Raw genomic sequence first — 17564 nt, 5'->3', positions numbered from 1 at the left:
AAGAGATTGTATTTTTCGCTGGTTTACTACACCACCATTGCTTCGTGGGTATTCTGATGCTGACTGGTTGGGTGTCCTTATATGCAACGCTCCACCTCTGGGTATCTTATTTTTCATGGTCCTAATCTCACCTCATGGAATTCTACAAAGCACCCTTACTGTGTCGAATTTGAGAACCATATTATACGTGGAATCAGAGACTAAAGCAAAAGGAATTCCAAGAATTTATCATATTAATGTTCAATAATACGTAATCATCGGTATCAAAAATGCTCATCACATCTTATGCAACGGCATATTTTTACCGTAAAAGTAGTAGGAAATTCAATGGAAGTAAATTGATTTTATAGGACCACAAAAAATTAACTAGTGTGAACAAGTGAGGCTTGCTTTAACTACGATCTCCTTACGAATATGAGAATGTATCCTATAATGATAGAGAGAAGAAGGAATATACCAGCAGCCATGATGTTGACATTAGAGAACTCTGTAGACTTTCGGCTACTTTCTCCCCTTAATTTTTCGATTCCACTCTTCTCCAAACAGGAGTTAGATGCCGAGGGAAGCGGCACCACCACATCCCAGAAAGATTTGGTCACTGCAGATGGGGCGTCTATTTCTGGTTCCAAGATTGTTGACTCATCTGCTGGAGCTTCCATAGACAACAACTCGACACATCGATCTTTCAGAACCTAAGCAACCATGGAAAGCAAAAGGTCAGAACTGCTTAGACATTGAACTAAAGAGAGTAACTGAAAAACTCGCGCTTGATTGAGTCCGAATAGAGTTCTTCAGAACCAAAGAAGGAAAAGGAGCGTCATCTTTTTTCCAATTTCCTTAATATATCTTTAGTTTATAAGTACAAACCTCAAACGTCTCAGATGGCTGTAGGTAGTCACACACAAATGTACCCGCTAACCAAGGAACAAAGACTCTTCGGGGAAGTGAAAGATTGCATGATTGTCTGTTTTAAAATCCATAACAAATGTGGTCAGTACGGTGACCTACGTTCAGCAATGTGAGCGGCAGATAACAGGACTAGGGAAAATCAGAGTGGCATATGATCAGGTGTAATTCGAATTCGTAGTGAAAATATCGGTTTATTAAAACATAACAGCCCTAACAGACCTGAATGATTGAAGAACAATTTGAGAAACAGGTGTTTCACTGGATATCCCATCTCTTGGTTCCTGAGTATCAGCACCATCTCTTGATTGCTGGCCACTGGTTTCAGTTGGACCCACCTCGCCATCTGCCTCATCACAGATGATATCTAGTCTACTCTGCAGACTCGTGATTATGTCATCCTACAAACATACAAGCAATCCATGATTTTACAGGATATGAGCACTAAGAGGAATTAAAACTAGCAAAAACTATATCGTGGAAATATCAAAACAAGGCCTTTGTGCGATAATTGCAAGCAACACCACATTTAACACAAGACACTGCAAAAGTTTTATTTCTACCACATCAGAAAACACTTGGGCCTCGTTTGATAGAGAGGATTGGCTTGATAGGACTACTCACTATATTAAAGGTATTTTAACGGGAGAAATGGATGACAAATTCCTTATTTTGTCCAAGTTGAAGGTTACTCATGAAGAATAGTTGTCCCTGTTAATCGTATCATTTTTGTGGGGATTAGTAGGGACAAATATTCTTCATGAGTAACCTTCAACTTGGACAACATAAGGAATTTGTCATTCATTTCTTCTTTTAAAATGCCTTCAATTATAGTGAATAGTCCTACCTAAACCAATCCTCATTATCAAACGAGGCCTCAAAGTTTAAAAATTTTACATCATATCATGGAAAACAAAAAATTCCTTAAATACATAGACCCTTGGATTTCCACAATGTGCACAAGATACAGCCAATTGATTCAAATGACGTATGTAGATAAGGATTCAAATCTAGTAGAATGAAGCTTCTCAACGTCTTTACTGCAATTCTGAAACCAAAATGCAATAGATATTTTGCTACCTGACTCTGCTTAGGAAATCCTAGTAACATGGACTTTGAAAAATGAAACTGGACACCTTCCACAGAGACAATGGACCCCAACTCCTTATTTACCAGAACTAAATTAAATATCAAAATTAAAATTAAAAATTTACATTTGGATAAAAGAAAACATTTACCCGAATTTCTAAAAAGGCAATGCAACAGCCAATGATCAATGGGATGCAGTACAGTCAACTAATGATAAAATGTGGATTTCAAATGTTGTGTGTTAGCAGACTAAAACCGATATTAATTTTCAGTGTAACATCAGGAATGGCTAAATAACAGTGACTATCTCTTGTATACCTTAATATCAGCAACAGCTTGTGAAATTGGTTCTTTGGGATTTAAAAATGCAAGGGAACACACACAACCGCTAAAATCAACAACACCAACAGTATCTTTCTGGCTGCAAGCTTTACACAATATAGATGCATATTAGGATAGAAACTCAAAATGGAAGAAGCAATTCATGGAAAGAAGAAAAAAAAGAACTGAACAGGAAAATTAATAATGCATAAACAAACCTTCAGTATCTTTCATAAATGGTAGAAGCAACTCGACTTCATGCAGACCATCCAATGTGCATAGATCATCGTTAACAACCTAAAGTTGTATGCAAAACAGAGAAATCTGGATGAGAACTTGAGGCTAAAAGACTCAACAAGGGGATAGCACAATTCAAACACTCTGCTTTAAGCTGTAAATATGATTAATGGTTTAGTCTGAATCAGTTAAAAAATGTAAAATTAACCACAAGGTTCAATCAAAATTGAATTTTTGCAGTAAAGGCAATTTGAGAGGGACTTGATTACATATGTGATGTTGGTGTTGAAATTGGTTATTATCGCATGCAAAAATGAAAAGGCAGAAACTCAGGGAAAATTGCAGCAAGCAAGCTTAACTCAAGGACGATAATAATTTACTCAAAGGCAAGGTCATATTTTGTTTAAAAGAAGTTGAATCTATGACTTAAAGTGCACCACCTTATGACACAGATCAAGGTTTTATTTATTATTTTTTTCTGCTGACTGCCTTTTGATGAATTTTTGTTTTATTTTTTGCCACAGCTAGAATATGGTTAAATTCCTCATATTTAGATCTGTAATCATAGAGGTAGCAATAAAATTAAAAGAAAAAAGTTACTTCACAAACAAGAACGTGGGTTTCTAATATCACCTATAAAGGTTTAAATGATAACGAAAACTTTTAAGAGTCTGGATGATTGCTTTAAATATAGTCCCTACTCCCTAGAGTAGCAAGAGAACACTAGTACACCTTGAATTTGTCTTGGAGCCAAATTAGTTTCACCTGAATAGAAAAAAAAAATATATAGGCTCAAACCTAGTGGTAACCAAGATTCTGTCAGCCTACTAGAGATATATTGAACCTCTGTGGCAATTGCATATATGTCAAAGCCAGGTCCAATAAAGCACACGGGAATTTTTTATCCGCAAAATGATGAATGTTTATGCATCACTTTGTGGATAATTTTGTGCTTATGAGTAAGTCTATTTGCTAATAGATGAAAATCGTTGTTAAAATCTGGCTTAAACCTAATTTTGAGAAGCACAAAACAAAATTCTAATATGACAAGCTATATCAACTTTCTCACCTACAACACCTTGAAATAAACAAAACATACCTTAACAGTCTAGAGATATTATAGGTGACTTTCTACAGCACACTCCTACAGGCATCACTACCAGATTTAGTATAATTCAATCAACTTGCAACGAAAACATCAAAGTTGAAAAGAAGAAGTTGCGCATGCAATGCAGACTGAGAAAACTTTTACTTTGGACTTTAAAACATATACGGTATACTATTACATCACAGATATCATCAACATACGAATCAACAGAACCAACCCATGGTCATCCAGAGCATTAACAAAGACTCCATCCAGTGCACTAGCTTACACACAAGAATCCAGCACATTAACAGGTATTCGAGGTACCACACTTTTGCATATTAAAAAAATGTGCACGGTAATTTTCACTTTCAGAGGAACAAGTCGATGAGCTACTTACCAAATTTCCACCAAACATGGCTTTTGCACTTCTTAAATCTTTTGCATGAACTGAAATACCATGACGAAGGGCTTCACTAAAAGTTCGGAGATTTGATGAATTCTTGTGAAATATGGGCAATCTGGGAAAGAATAACTACCATGAGAAAACCCAAACACCACTATAGCACTAGTGTTGTAACAAAGCATCAATAACCAAAAATACTATTATTAAATTGGATAGACCCCCAGTACTATGAGAATGCAATCTATCAAGTGGGAGAGGTAGAAGCTCAGTACAAGTTACATTCAATTTAGGATTACGCGTAACTGGACCTGCTTTTACATATCTCTCGTTATTTGATGCCAGAAGGTCAAGGAAGTGGGTGGCCTAATGACAGGGGAGACGGCGACCGAAGCCCCAGTGAACGGCAGAGCAAAATGAAGGTTGCATTAATGATAAAGATCTCTGGGGAAACCGCTAAAAAAAGATTGAACATGTGGGAGGATCGTAGCTTAGATCTGTGCCAAGGTTTTAAGACGAAAAGAAAATAGAATCGTGATCTGAATGTCGTCTGTTAACCAGTTTTTTGGAAATTCTTTATTATGTGGATTCTGTCCAATCCATCTGAATGTCGTCTGTTAACCAGTTTTTTTGGAAAGTCTTTATATGTGGATTCGCTCCAATCCAGGATCACTGTCAAAGTGCTTAAAAGAAGGGTTATACTGACAAAGGTCTGCTTCTGGCCGGTTTAGCAATCTAAAGTCTTGAAAGCTCCTATGAATACTCAAGCGCCGCAAAAGGCAAAGGGTTTAGATTTAAGGTTCAACATCAGTGTTGGCTTTGGATATGACTTAATAGTGGACAAGAAATCAACTGAGATGATAAATAAGGTATGCCACTAAGATTTAAGATTCAAAATGGCCTCCAGTAGCATCTTGGTTAGATATTGATAGTTTAATATACTTGACAGTTGGATAATTAGCTCACCCTTTGCTTTTGCTTGAACTGAGCTCATTGTTTACTTTATGTTTGAAGGAATCTGTATCCTTTCATGTTTTTTCGATCAACAAAATTGGGCGTTTTCAAAATCAAAATAAATGGCATTGGGTGTTTTAAAATTTCAATCCATGATGAAAAGGGGACTTCAAAATTATCCTCAATTGGGCTACTGAAAAGAAAAGTAGATTAAAAAAGGGTCCTCAATTTTAGGTGTGTGAAAATCACAGGAAAATTTTATTTTTAAGTTTTAAGAAAATATAAATATAGCACAAGAGCACTCTGGTAGGCAGGACTTTCAACAACCTGAACTATTGAGAGGAAAAACAAATTCCTACATTTGCAGAAGCCATAAATAAAAGAAATCCTCCACTTTCAGTTAAATAAAGATCATTAAATAAGCTGATGGTACCTGATATCAAAGTTGTACATGCACCTAAAATGTTGAAGGGAATTTAGGACCCTTCCCATTTTGAAGTCACAAGGTCTTAGGCTGCTTGACGTAATATTTGAAGCTACTGCACAATTTCGACATGTCCACCTATAGAAATAACCTCTTTAGTCAGCCTGAAATAAAATTTGACAATTTAAGAGGGAATAATTGGGACAATTCAGGTTGGGAAGATACCTCCTTGGACTATAACAAATGTGAATAAGCAGTCTCTCATCCCAATCAATCTCTGAGAGGGGCGCTGCTTTGGCAACTCCCATTACAGTCTGCAAGGGCCTTTTCCATTAATAAATAAATAAATCATTGTTTTCCACAGATTTGCATATGTTAGCTATAAGTTTAAAATGAATATAGGCAGTCCCGAATTGATCATAGCTGACCCATTATAACCAGCCAAGATTTCTTTACTACTTGATTTATGGTAACTGTAAAATTTCCACATGTTGTATAAGACCCAATTTCATGAATTCCAGCTTTACTTGATACGCCTAACAGATAGCATCAACATCCAACAGCCAAAAGCTGACCATGGAAACCAAGCCTTCACCAATCAATCTCATATTTATCCTTCCTACATATTTCACCATGACTAAGCAGGGATTTATGCACAGTTAAACCCACCATCCTTTTGATGCGGAACCAAAGTGGAGTCTGGCCTAAATCAAGGGGTGTTTTAATCTTTTAATCTCTAGGCTTTTAGTATCTTAATATTTAGGGTTTTAGTCTTCTTTTGATTTCCTAAAGAGTCGAAATCAGATATCTTTTATTTTTGTTTTAATTTCAGTTTTTTGCATTTTCTCTTCCGCTACACTACCTAAATTCGCTGCCCAACTGTATCCTACATCATCTTCTAGACACAACCAAGCTCAGAGAGCACAGTCCACAGAGTAATGCTTGAACAACATTTTAGTAACCAGAATCAAGCTCTACAAAGAAACATCCACATATCAAACAACACCAATCCAATTCGGGACAAAAGAATACCTGGCAAAGCATGATGTTCGAATTCTTAAAAGCACTATCACTAGCCCAAATGTATATGCCAACCACTTTCATGCCACCCACTAACATTCTAGACACCTGAAACATCAAACAAATTGTGCCGTCACAACCCTTACAAATACACAAACACAATGAGCAAAACCCAGAAACCAGATCAAATATTGTAAATTACACACACACACAAATAGGAATATAAATATGCAAGCATAGATATATACAGGAACATTTTTTTTATATATGTTATTGCTTACCTGACGGGCATGTTCAGCGACCCAGTCCTTGTCAATGGAGAGAGAGAAGGAATCGGAGGGCTGAGATTTGGGTTTAGGCCCCTTTCTCTTGTCGTCCTTGGCAGGCTCGAGGACGGAGCAAGCAGGCGCTCCGGCGTCGTTCGGCGGCGTTGGGATCAAATCGAAGACGAAACCTCGGTCTAGAGAGGAGCTGAGCTTGCCTATGAGGAGCCCCACCTGAATTTTCATAACCAACAAGTCAAAAACCGTAAAACTCAGAAGCAACAATCTTTAGAGAGAGAGAGAGAGAGAGAGAGAGAACCTGCACGGGGGTGGAGGATTTCTCGAGGCGATCCTCGGCTAGTTTGAGCTGGGTTTCCTCGCCGACGACGGCTTTCACCATTGTTGCACGGACGCTGTGAATTTGTGGCCGGATCAATGAGCTTCTTCGCAGTCGGTACAGGAGTCGTTTGTTTTGAGTTAATGGCCGGGCCGGGCTTGCGAGTCGCGCAAATTAAAGCATGATCACGGGTCGGCCCATTAAATCAAAATCAGGTGGTGACATAAGATTTTTCAAAAGTTGAACTATATAGCATCAAGACCATTTTTAGTGTCAACCAAGCAAAGTTGAATTAACTTACAAAATTATAATTTATATGCCAACAAAAAAGCTTCAACCGAAAGAAGAGTAAAGTCAACGCTATAACTCATTTTTACAAATGAAAAACACCACCAAATTTCAAGGATTGTTATTTAAAATTTTATACGTAGCTTAGATAATATGAAGCGTAGTACGTAATATGTGGATAAGCGAATATGGACTATAAATCATGTTAAGTATGGGCTGATGTGGAAGGCAAGGTACAACCAGCCCCGACAAACAAAAGATCTAGTTGAGATCGCGTTGCGTGCATATGAGTTTTTACTTCGTTTTAACCAACCCAATTGAATTTAAAATAGAATTTGACATGGCCAGTTAAGTCGATCCAACCTAAACTGCAACCCTAAGCGTAAAAGACTTGCTCAAGCCTAAAAACTATTATGGGTGTGTGTATTTATCAAAAAGGTTTTTTTTGGAGCTTCTACCTATACCCAAATTCTATTTCTTCCTACTAAGCAAACTTTTGATGCTCAACAAAAGTTTAATGTTTTAAAATTTTACACTTTTTATCTAACCCCTCCTCTAAAACTACTCATAACATATCGCAAACCAAACTAAGGGGTGAAGTGTTTTGAGATTTAGATGAACTTTAGTTGAGTTTTTTAGTGATAGACTTTCACAGATTTGATAGATTTTTACTGACCAGTAAAAGCTCTATAAAATTTCATACTTTTAATGATATACTTTTGTGAAAAAGAAAGAGTTAAACGATAGACTTTTGCAATATTTTTAAAGAGATGCTTCTGTTGTATTAAATTGATTAGTAATGTGGTTTTGTATTGGGATCAAATCAAAGATGGCAATTGAAATGAACAAAGTTTTGGTGATTGGAATTGGGGTTTTGGAGTTTACTACTCCATTGTGAAGAAGTTGATGCGGTAGAATATATAGTGGGGGTGAGAAAGGATGGAGCCCTCGTGCTGACTTATCTCATTGGACTCAGGGCAAGAAGTTCAAGGCTGGAGATGTTCTGGGTAACAAGACTTGTTTTCAATTTGTGTTCATGCATCCTCAAGTTTATTAGTTGGTTTTACTCAATTTTTTATGTTTGTTGTTTTTGGAACGGTTTTCAAATATACCGATCCTAATCTCTATGTAGTTGCTATATCGAACGAAGACAGCTTTTGATGCTCAAAAAAATCTGTACGTAGTTTTCAAGCTAAAATCTCTACGTAGTTTTCAAATATTCCGATCCTAATCTCTACATAGTTGCTAAATCAAACGAAGACAACTTTTGATGCTCAAAAAAAATCTCTACGTAGTTTTTAAGCTAAAATCTCTACGTAGTTTTCAAATATTCCGATCCTAATCTCTGCGTGGTTGATAAAAAAAAGTTTTTTTTAGCTTGTATCTATACCCAAATTTTATTCCTTCCTACTGAACAATATTTTGATGCTCAAGAAAAGTTAGTGCTTTAATATTTCGCTTTTTATTTAACCACTCTTCTAGAACTACTCGTCACATATCAAATTAAGTTTTTACCTTCTATTATTCCTTGCCCAACAAATCCCAACCAAACTAGGGGTGTAGTGTATTGAGATTTATATTGAGTATTGAGATTTATATTGACTTTTGTTTGAGTTTTATATGGACTTTTGTTTTCAATTTTTAAAGTCATTGACTTTTACGAATATGATAGATTTTTACATAAGGGAGATTTTGGTTCCATTACTTGGTTGATCAAAATCTTAGATTGAATCATATTATTTTGAATACTTTACTTGAGGAACAAAATATTAAATTTCAGTATTAGTTAAAAAAATTAATAACAAAAATTAATAATTCCTCTCTAAAAGCATGCAAAGATTAATACCAAAGGGGCTTTTAATTTTTCGATCAATTTTAAGTTGTGTGAAATCTGATTAGATTTTTTTAGGAAAAATTGCACATATAATATACTTTTAATACTTAATTTTATATTGAGATAACACTTTTTAACATTTCAAGGAGAAACAAAAAATAATAAATATGAAAGATGACATCATTTGCTTGTTTTTCTCTGGAGTTTAACTTACGAAAATACTTTTTATTTTTGGTATCTTTTCACACTTCTCCCTCCAGCGTTGAAGTTGTTCGTGCCACCTAGGCGCCTTGTTTCTCGAGGTTCAAACTTCAAAGAGATGATGCAATATGTAGAGGTTGGGCATCTACACCTTTTTGCCGCAAGAGAGAGCGTCCCATCATTAGGTGAGGTTGACTAGTACAAAAGCTAAAACAATTATATTTACACTTAGGAATGATACTTTAGAAAACCCAATTCAAATTTATTTGTTTCAGGTACATCAAATATGCCCTCTAGCTTTTTAAAAGGATAAGGAAAATTGATCCAAGTGAACAAATGTAACATCCCATATCGCCCAGGGGAGTGATCCTTAAATGTATATTCTCATCTCTACCTAGCACGAGACCTTTTGGGAGCTCACTGGCTTCGGGTTCCGTAGGAACTCCGAAGTTAAGCAAGAAGGGGGCTAGAGCAATCTCATGATGGGTGACCCACTGGGAAGTTGCTCGTGAGTTCCCAAAAACAAAACCGTGAAGGAATGGTAAGCCCAAAGCGGACAATATCGTGCTACGGTGGTGGAGCGGGCCCGGGAAGTGATCCGCCCCGGGCCGGGATGTGACAACAAAAGACCAAATTACAAAACAAGCATCAATCTTATATCCTTATACATTTGGACATAGCTCAATCAACTTTCAAAGGATAGAACACATGATCGAGCCTGCACAAGAGAAATTAAATTAATACACAATGACTAATTTAATTTGAAGGAGGATGTTACTAAACTTTGAAATTAATTTGATTGATAAAAAAGTAAATTCTTTGGAACTTACAAGTACCGAGTAAGGATCAATCTAACCCAACTCAACACAAATTAAGCTTCCCCATTTACTAATTCTTCTAAAACTATGCAAGTTGATTCTATTAAAAAAAAAAAAATATATATATATATATATATATATATATATATATATATATAACTGATTCAATTTCGTGCTCTATGATGCTCTTGATTCTTCCGCAACCTTCACCTCCCTTGCATTAGTAAGAAAGTTGCATATTTTTTTTTAAAGTATTAAAGTCAATTAAGTTGCATATTTTTTTTTTTAAAGTAAAAAAGTATACATAACTAATTTTACATGTATTTGAAATTGATTCTACAAAAATGGTCGAAGACAGTTTGAACTGATTTTGCAACAATGGTCAAAGACGGGTTAAATTGATTATGCAAATATGATCGAAGACGGGTTGAACTGATTTTGCAAAAATGGTCGAGGACGGGTTGAACTGATTCTACAAAAATGGTCAAAGATGGGTTGAACTGATTTTGCAAATGATCGATGATGGGTTGAACTAATTTTGCAAAAATGGTTAAAGACAGATTGAATTGATTCTGCAAAAATGGTCGATGACGAGTTAAACTGATTTTGCAAAAATGGTTCAAGATTAATTGAACTGATTATAGTAATAAATGAACTAAACTTATACTGCATAAAGTTTCAAAACTTGTTCTGCATCAATAATCGAGGATTGGTTAAGGTTATGGCACATATTAATTTTGTTGGAGTTCTGAAGGCTAGGTTCTATTAAAAGCCTAAAATCTTAGGGGTATGGTTAGTATTTTAAAACATTGTTTTCATGTTTTTGGGCAAGGCTTTAATTATTTTTATACTTTTGTCTCTCCTTGACATGTTTAAAAACTAGTGGAGTTCCTTGAAATATAGTAAAAATTATTCTATATATAAAGCTTCCATTTTTTGTGACAACCCATCCCTAGTTCTATGATTTTATAAATTTGAAAAGTGTGAATTGACAAAAATACCCTAAAGACAAGGATTTTGACTTCCGCTGACTATTGTTGAGAGAGAGACGTATGACTCATTCTTCTACCGTATTCTCCTTCTACCGTATTCTCGAAGTACTCGACAGTACGAATGCGTAGACGCAAGCGGAATCTAATTTGGAGTTAGGATTACAAATTTACGAAATTACGAAGTCAAATGACATTTTAGTCATTTCATAATCCTAAATAATTTACCTAAGTTATTTTATTATTTTTCCTTTCAGATTTTTATGAGTGGGACCCACATCCACCACTCACCATCTTCCACATGTTCCTTTTCTCCCTCGGAAGACTCTCTCGTTACCATCTTTCTCTCGGCTGTCTTTTCCGCCCATTTCTTTTTGTCGCTTTCATTTTCTCACCCCCCTGGGAGCATCCACCACCACAACTACCATCACCCTCACCAGCTCCGACGACGGCGACGTGTTCTTCACTCCTCCTCATGTCGGGTTCAACTTCCTCTATGTACTCACAGCGCATAGAACTAAGCTGAGACCATTCGTCGACTTCTCCGACAAGTTTGGCCTCGACAATGGCGGGGTGAGCTTCCAGTGAATAGGGTTGTTTTAATTGCTAGTAATATTTTTATGACTGAATTAGGTTGTTTTCGAGTAAAAAACCAAGAGTTTTAAGCCTACTTGGGTTTGTTCTTTGTTTTCCCAGATTCCAGCGAGAGATCCGGCAGATTCGAGCCATTTTTCGGCCCGTTCTAACCACGTCAGGACCCTATGTTGGTATATTTCTCTTCCTCTCCTTTAGAGCTTCAAATTGGTATATTAGATTGCTAGTTTTAGTTGAGTTTCGAGCTCGAACAGAGCTCGGGAAGTTTCCCGGCCAAAGACCGGTGTCCTTCTTCGCTCAGTCTGGCGGGTCAACTCGATCCGGTTCAAAAGAAAAAAAAAGGGGGGTGGCCTAAGCCGAAACCCAGCCCAAACCTTTGCGCCACTAATCCGGCCTAGCCCAATTCCAAATTGGGCCTGAAATATTTAACAATATTCTTGGAATATTCTAAGGAATATTTCCTGTGTTGACTTTTTTGAAATTTTCTCGGAAACTCTCCTAGGCTAATTTCGACGTCCCGAGTCCGTTTTTGACATCCATTTAGTGAAATTATAAAGTTTTAACGCAGTTGACCACCGAAGCATCTCAATTGACTGTTGACTTTTTATAAAATTTGTTAGGGACCCTTCTTAGTGTATTTCGACGCTCTGGTTCCGAATCCGCACTCTGTTTTCTCAATTTTAATTGTCTTAGTAGAGTTTTACTAATGGGTCCTAATATTATGCTTAGGTGCGATTATTATCTGTGACTCCAAATTTCTTAGTTCGAAGGTGTCACATCCCGGCCCGGGGGGGGACCATTTTCCGGGCCTGCTCCACCACCGTAGCACGATATTGTCCGCTTTGGGCCTCAACCACGCCCTCACGGTTTTGTTTCTGGGAACTCACACGAGAACTTCCCAATGGGTCACCCATCTTGGGAGTGTTCCGTGCGCTACTCGCTTAACTTCGGAGTTCCCATGGAACCCGAAGCCAGTGAGCTCCCAAAAGGCCTCGTGCTAGGCAGGGATGGGAATATACATTTAAGGATCACTCCCCTGGGCGATGTGGGATGTCACAGAAGGGCTGTGACCTCACAAATATCTGTGAGTGAGTATTTTCTTTAATATAATATATATATTTGACTGTTAGTTTCCAATTATACATTTGAAAAAGAATTTTCTACGTATGCCTAGATTAGACTAACGTTTATAAAAATTAGTGAAATAACAGAAAATTACGAAATTATCATAAATCCTACAAGATGCACAGGTATGCGTACTTTTATAGGGTTTTGATTATGACCATGATTAATATTTCATTTATTACTAGTACGACGATGTGAATTATCAAATCACTAAGGCATGACTATATTTATGTTATATGTTCATCGTTTGCTACATTGGTGTTGGTACTCACCCGGGCCAGGGCCAATCTTTCACGTGTATGTGCACATCGCACCGTATGTTCACTTTGGATCCATTGAAGGTGTCAGTCATGTCCTAGATTGCTATAGGCAATTAAGACTCGTATGTGCTGCGCATAGCACCAATCTTTATGTGATTGTAGTACTAGAGCATATATCATTGTTACATCCCGGCCCGGGTGGGACCACTTTCCGGGTCCGACTCCACCGTAGTACGATATTATCTGCTTTGGGCCCCCAGCACACCCTCACGGTTTTGTTTCTAGGAACTCACACGAGAACTTCCCATGGAACCCGAAGTCAGCGAGCTCTCAAAAGGTCTCGTGCTAGGTAGATATAGGAATATACATATAAGGATCACTCCCCTAGGCGATGTGGGATGTCACAATATGTACACAATTTAGCCATAAATACAAATATATCAAATGTTCTAACAATAAATGGATATACATAAAATGTAAAATATAAAATATACTGACATGTAAATCTTTTATTATTGGAATAATTGTGTGGATAAAAGTCAATGCACCTTAATAAAAAATGGAAAATGAATAAGGTTCCAATCAATAAAATAGAAAACTGATGGATGAAAACCTAATTTTTCCCTACTAAACTCTATAAAATTCCATAAACTTTAATGATAAACTTTTGTGGAAAACAAAAGAGTTTTTTTTTTTTTTTTTTTTTTTGAACAAACGATATTATATACATTAAAGGATGGGTGAGTGGATTGAGCTTCATAATGGGCTAACAATAATTTGGTTCAAATTTGCTTATGGCAAGAATCAAACATAAGACCTCTTACTTACAAGTGAATATGAATATTACTATACCGTAGTACTATGTGGCATGGAAAAGAAAAGAGTTGAACTTATAACGATATACTTTTATGGAAAAGAAACGAGTTAAATGATAGCCTTTTTGTAGAATTCTAGAGAGTTCAATGCTAGAATGTTTTTGTTTCCTCCACACAGTTTTTTGTGCTCACGAATTTTAGCAGTGTGACTTTTTCCTCAAGTCACCTATGAATCTTGAAATTAAAAGAATGCCCCGATGATGGAGCACACGTGGTACACACTACGTTCGACAAAAATTCTCCATTTTAGGAATTTGAACCATATTATTACTAGCCTATTGTGAGGCTTAGCCCACTCTCCCATCACTTAGCGTATATAATATCGTTTGTTAAGAAAGAAAAAAAAAGGCCTCATTTTGGGCGGTTAATTGTCAAAAGAAATTGATTTCGATAATCCCTTCTCTTCTTGAGCTTTGTTAATATTGGAAACTTTTAGGCCCACAAAATGGTGCAGGGCGGGTAAGAAACCATGAAAAGCCCAAGGTAAAGTCAAAGTCCAAGGTCCAAGAGATTTAGAAGATAATACTTTCGTGCGCTAAAAAACGACCATTGACTAGCTCAGCCCAACTAGATTATGTAAAGTGCTTTTCAACCAGCAGAGGAAAGTGGCAAACCTAATAACTTTATAGCGCAATGCTTCAGGAGCAAGTCTACTCAGACGTCAATCAGGCCCGTGGGCAACTCCCAATCAAAATCAGAGGCCTATGATGGGACACAAAAGTGGTTGGGTGTTGCTCAGAGAGGCAGGGTTAGATAACTAAGACCAAGCAAGCTGCTCGACCGCATCACTCTGAAAAGGGGTGCCAACTCGACTGAGCATCTGTCATTTCACTGCTGAATATCCTTTCAATAGGTGAAAAGGTGTCAGTATGCTAGTCTACGTAGGTGGCACATTAAATGTCAAATTGGGGAAACCCAAGGCTTGGAGGTCCACTAAGAGCCTATATAAAAGGGATAAAAACCTCTTGCAAGAGGGTCGAACGACTGAGAAAAGAGAGAGCCCATGTAATTTGCCGAGCGCTATTTGTAGTCTTGAAATCCATACAATTCGAGCAACATAATGTTTATTGGATATGGATAATTAGATAAGATGATCCAAATACAATCCGAATAATTCAATCATATATGAATTTGAATACGAATTACGACTAATTTGTTTCGAACTCAATATATATTTTTTTTAACAAACGATATTATTTATGCTTACAAATGAAAAAAATCTTAAGTTCGCTTATCCTCAAATACAAATTCAAACTCAATTATGTTTACAAGTTTATTTGTACACACCTCCAAAATGGATCTAGCAATTTTTACAAATTAAAAAAATATCAGTGTCTTAATCAAGAATTGTATTGTGAAAATTAAAATACAAATTCTCACCTCTACTACGTAAACCAACCAAATCAAGCCCGAAAAGAAAATTCTTTCCATTTTTTCTCATCACCGCCCACCGAATCCAAAAACCCTGACCCTTTCCATTTCCAATGGCTCCCAAATCCCCAACCCTAATTTGATTTCCTCGCTCCTCCGTGTTCTCCCTCCTTTCTCACTTTCCGATGGAGAACTACTCCAACCACTCCTACCCGGACTCCCGCGACTCCTCCCCTCGCTCCCGCGAAATCGACTGCGACACCCCCTCATGGGACGACCAACCCCTCTCCGCCACCTCCACCTACAAAGTCAAGTTCATGTGCAGCTACGGCGGCAAAATCCAGCCCCGCCCCCACGACCACCAGCTCACCTACGTCGGCGGTGACACCAAAATCCTCACAGTCGATCGCAATATCAAGCTCTCCGCTTTCATCTCCAAGCTCTCCTCCCTCTGCGACACCTCTAACGATGCCGTTTGTTTCAAGTACCAGCTCCCCGGCGAAGATCTCGACGCTCTCATCTCCGTCACCAACGACGAGGACCTCGACCACATGATGGTCGAGTACGACCGGCTGTACCGCGCTTCAGCTAAGCCCGCCAGGCTCCGACTCTTTCTCTTCCCTCTTGACAGCAACACTTCCGCTAGCTTCGGCTCCAGCGAGACCAAGTCCGAGCGCCAGTGGTTCGTCGACGCTTTGAATTCGGTTCAGATCGGGTCTCCCGATGGATCCTCTCCGACGGCTCCGGTCACGGCCTCGCCGACAAACCCCGATTTCCTGTTCGGATTCGATAAGGGATACACGGCTGTACCGGTTGCGAAATTTCCCGACTCGGTCACTCCGCCGACGGTTCCCGATTTGATTGTGAAAAGCACTCTGGTTGGATCTGGGGATCGCCACACCGGAGAAGCGGTGATGTCTCAGGCGGAGATTCAGAGGCAGATCCAGGAGTTGCAGAGGATGCAAATCGTTGCTGGTCACGAGCCGACCACCATCTATCACCGGAAAAGCGACGAAATGGGAAACCCTAGGGGTTACACCGGCGATTATTACACACAGAAACTTCCAGAGAACATTCAACCGGCGCAAGGATCGTCTCCGGTGGGAGTGCCACAACCTGTGCCATTTCCAACTGCGTATATGCCAGAGAGGCACATGAACACTGGGGGTTATCCGGTGACGACTGCCCCATCTGGACCGGAGCAGCCCGTTTATTTCATTTCTACTCCGACCGGTGTATACCAGGCTCCCGCCCCTAGACCGGCGACCGGTCCAGTTGGTCAGGCATACTATGGAGTACCGCAGAGGATGGCACCAGAGGTGTACCAGGACGCTCAGGTGTACAATACTGCCGTGGCAGCACAGCAAGCACAACAAGCTCATCAGGCACAACAAATTCAGCAGGCTGCAGCTTATAGTGAAGGGTTTGCACAGGTTGGGTATGATGCCGTCGGGAGGCAGGTATACTACACTGCAGCAGGAGGTGTCGTTTCTTCATATCAGACGGTTGCTCCGGTGCCCGTAGATGGGAGACAAGCTGCTGCTGGTGTATTGAATCAAATTCAAGATGGTAAGGTTGTTGTTTCCATGGCACCCCAAGCGTCTGCTATGTGACAAATATAAATAATAAAATTCATATATAATGTGTTTGTTCTTTTGTTTTCTAATGGTTCTATAGTTTAAATAAGAAGAAATAAGAATTTAATTGTATGGGTTTGTGGTGGATACTTCTCTGGTTTTGAAATCCGAAACCTTTATTGTTGTTCGGATGGTATGACAATTAACATTGTTTCTTGTGTATATGAGGAATTGTTTTAGCACAAAGTTTTGGGTCTCTTTGGATTTTAGTTGTTCTTGAATCGAAAGTAGTGAAACACTGAAAATACTTGATACAGATATTGGGATTGAGCCTTTTGCATGAAATGTAGCTGCTTTAGTTACCCAGAAACGTGACAAGAGCCTCGATAAAGATTGTAGCAGCGTTTTCTCCTGATATGTTAGCCGCTTACGTTACCTGAAAAGTTGATTAGTATATCGATATAACTGTCATTCAGAACGTAGCGAGTTTTGCATCTGTTCATAATTAATCTACAGTTTTGGTGTAACTTCTGTGCTTGCTCTCTTTTCTATATTGCTCTTAAATTGGTAGTAGAAGAACACAAACACATG

General features: G+C 38.2%; 2 protein-coding genes across 2 annotated transcripts; one reads left to right on the top strand and one right to left on the bottom strand.

Annotated features, from left to right (window-relative positions):
- Window positions 1-201: 201 nt before the first annotated feature.
- LOC137740582 (uncharacterized) lies at window positions 202-7207 on the bottom strand. Its single transcript, XM_068480423.2, has 11 exons — window positions 7024-7207; window positions 6723-6938; window positions 6454-6549; window positions 5647-5735; window positions 5431-5559; window positions 4041-4161; window positions 2535-2613; window positions 2314-2423; window positions 1129-1307; window positions 868-964; window positions 202-692 (listed from the first exon to the last, which is right to left on the bottom strand). The coding sequence occupies exons 1-11, from the start codon at window positions 7102-7104 to the stop codon at window positions 396-398; spliced, it is 1494 nt and encodes a 497-aa protein (XP_068336524.2). The 5' UTR covers window positions 7105-7207; the 3' UTR covers window positions 202-395.
- An 8118-nt stretch (window positions 7208-15325) lies between these two features.
- LOC137727573 (uncharacterized) lies at window positions 15326-17219 on the top strand. The gene has a single exon (XM_068466416.2). It carries the CDS (start codon window positions 15582-15584, stop codon window positions 17007-17009), a length of 1428 nt encoding a protein of 475 aa, XP_068322517.2. The 5' UTR covers window positions 15326-15581; the 3' UTR covers window positions 17010-17219.
- Window positions 17220-17564: the final 345 nt, after the last annotated feature.

The sequence above is a fragment of the Pyrus communis genome, chromosome 15 (assembly GCF_041283825.1).
Source record: "Pyrus communis isolate YQ-2024b chromosome 15, ASM4128382v1, whole genome shotgun sequence".
NCBI lineage: Eukaryota > Viridiplantae > Streptophyta > Magnoliopsida > Rosales > Rosaceae > Pyrus > Pyrus communis.
Note: the sequence above shows the minus strand (reverse complement) of the source record. Positions and strands in the feature narration are given on the sequence as shown.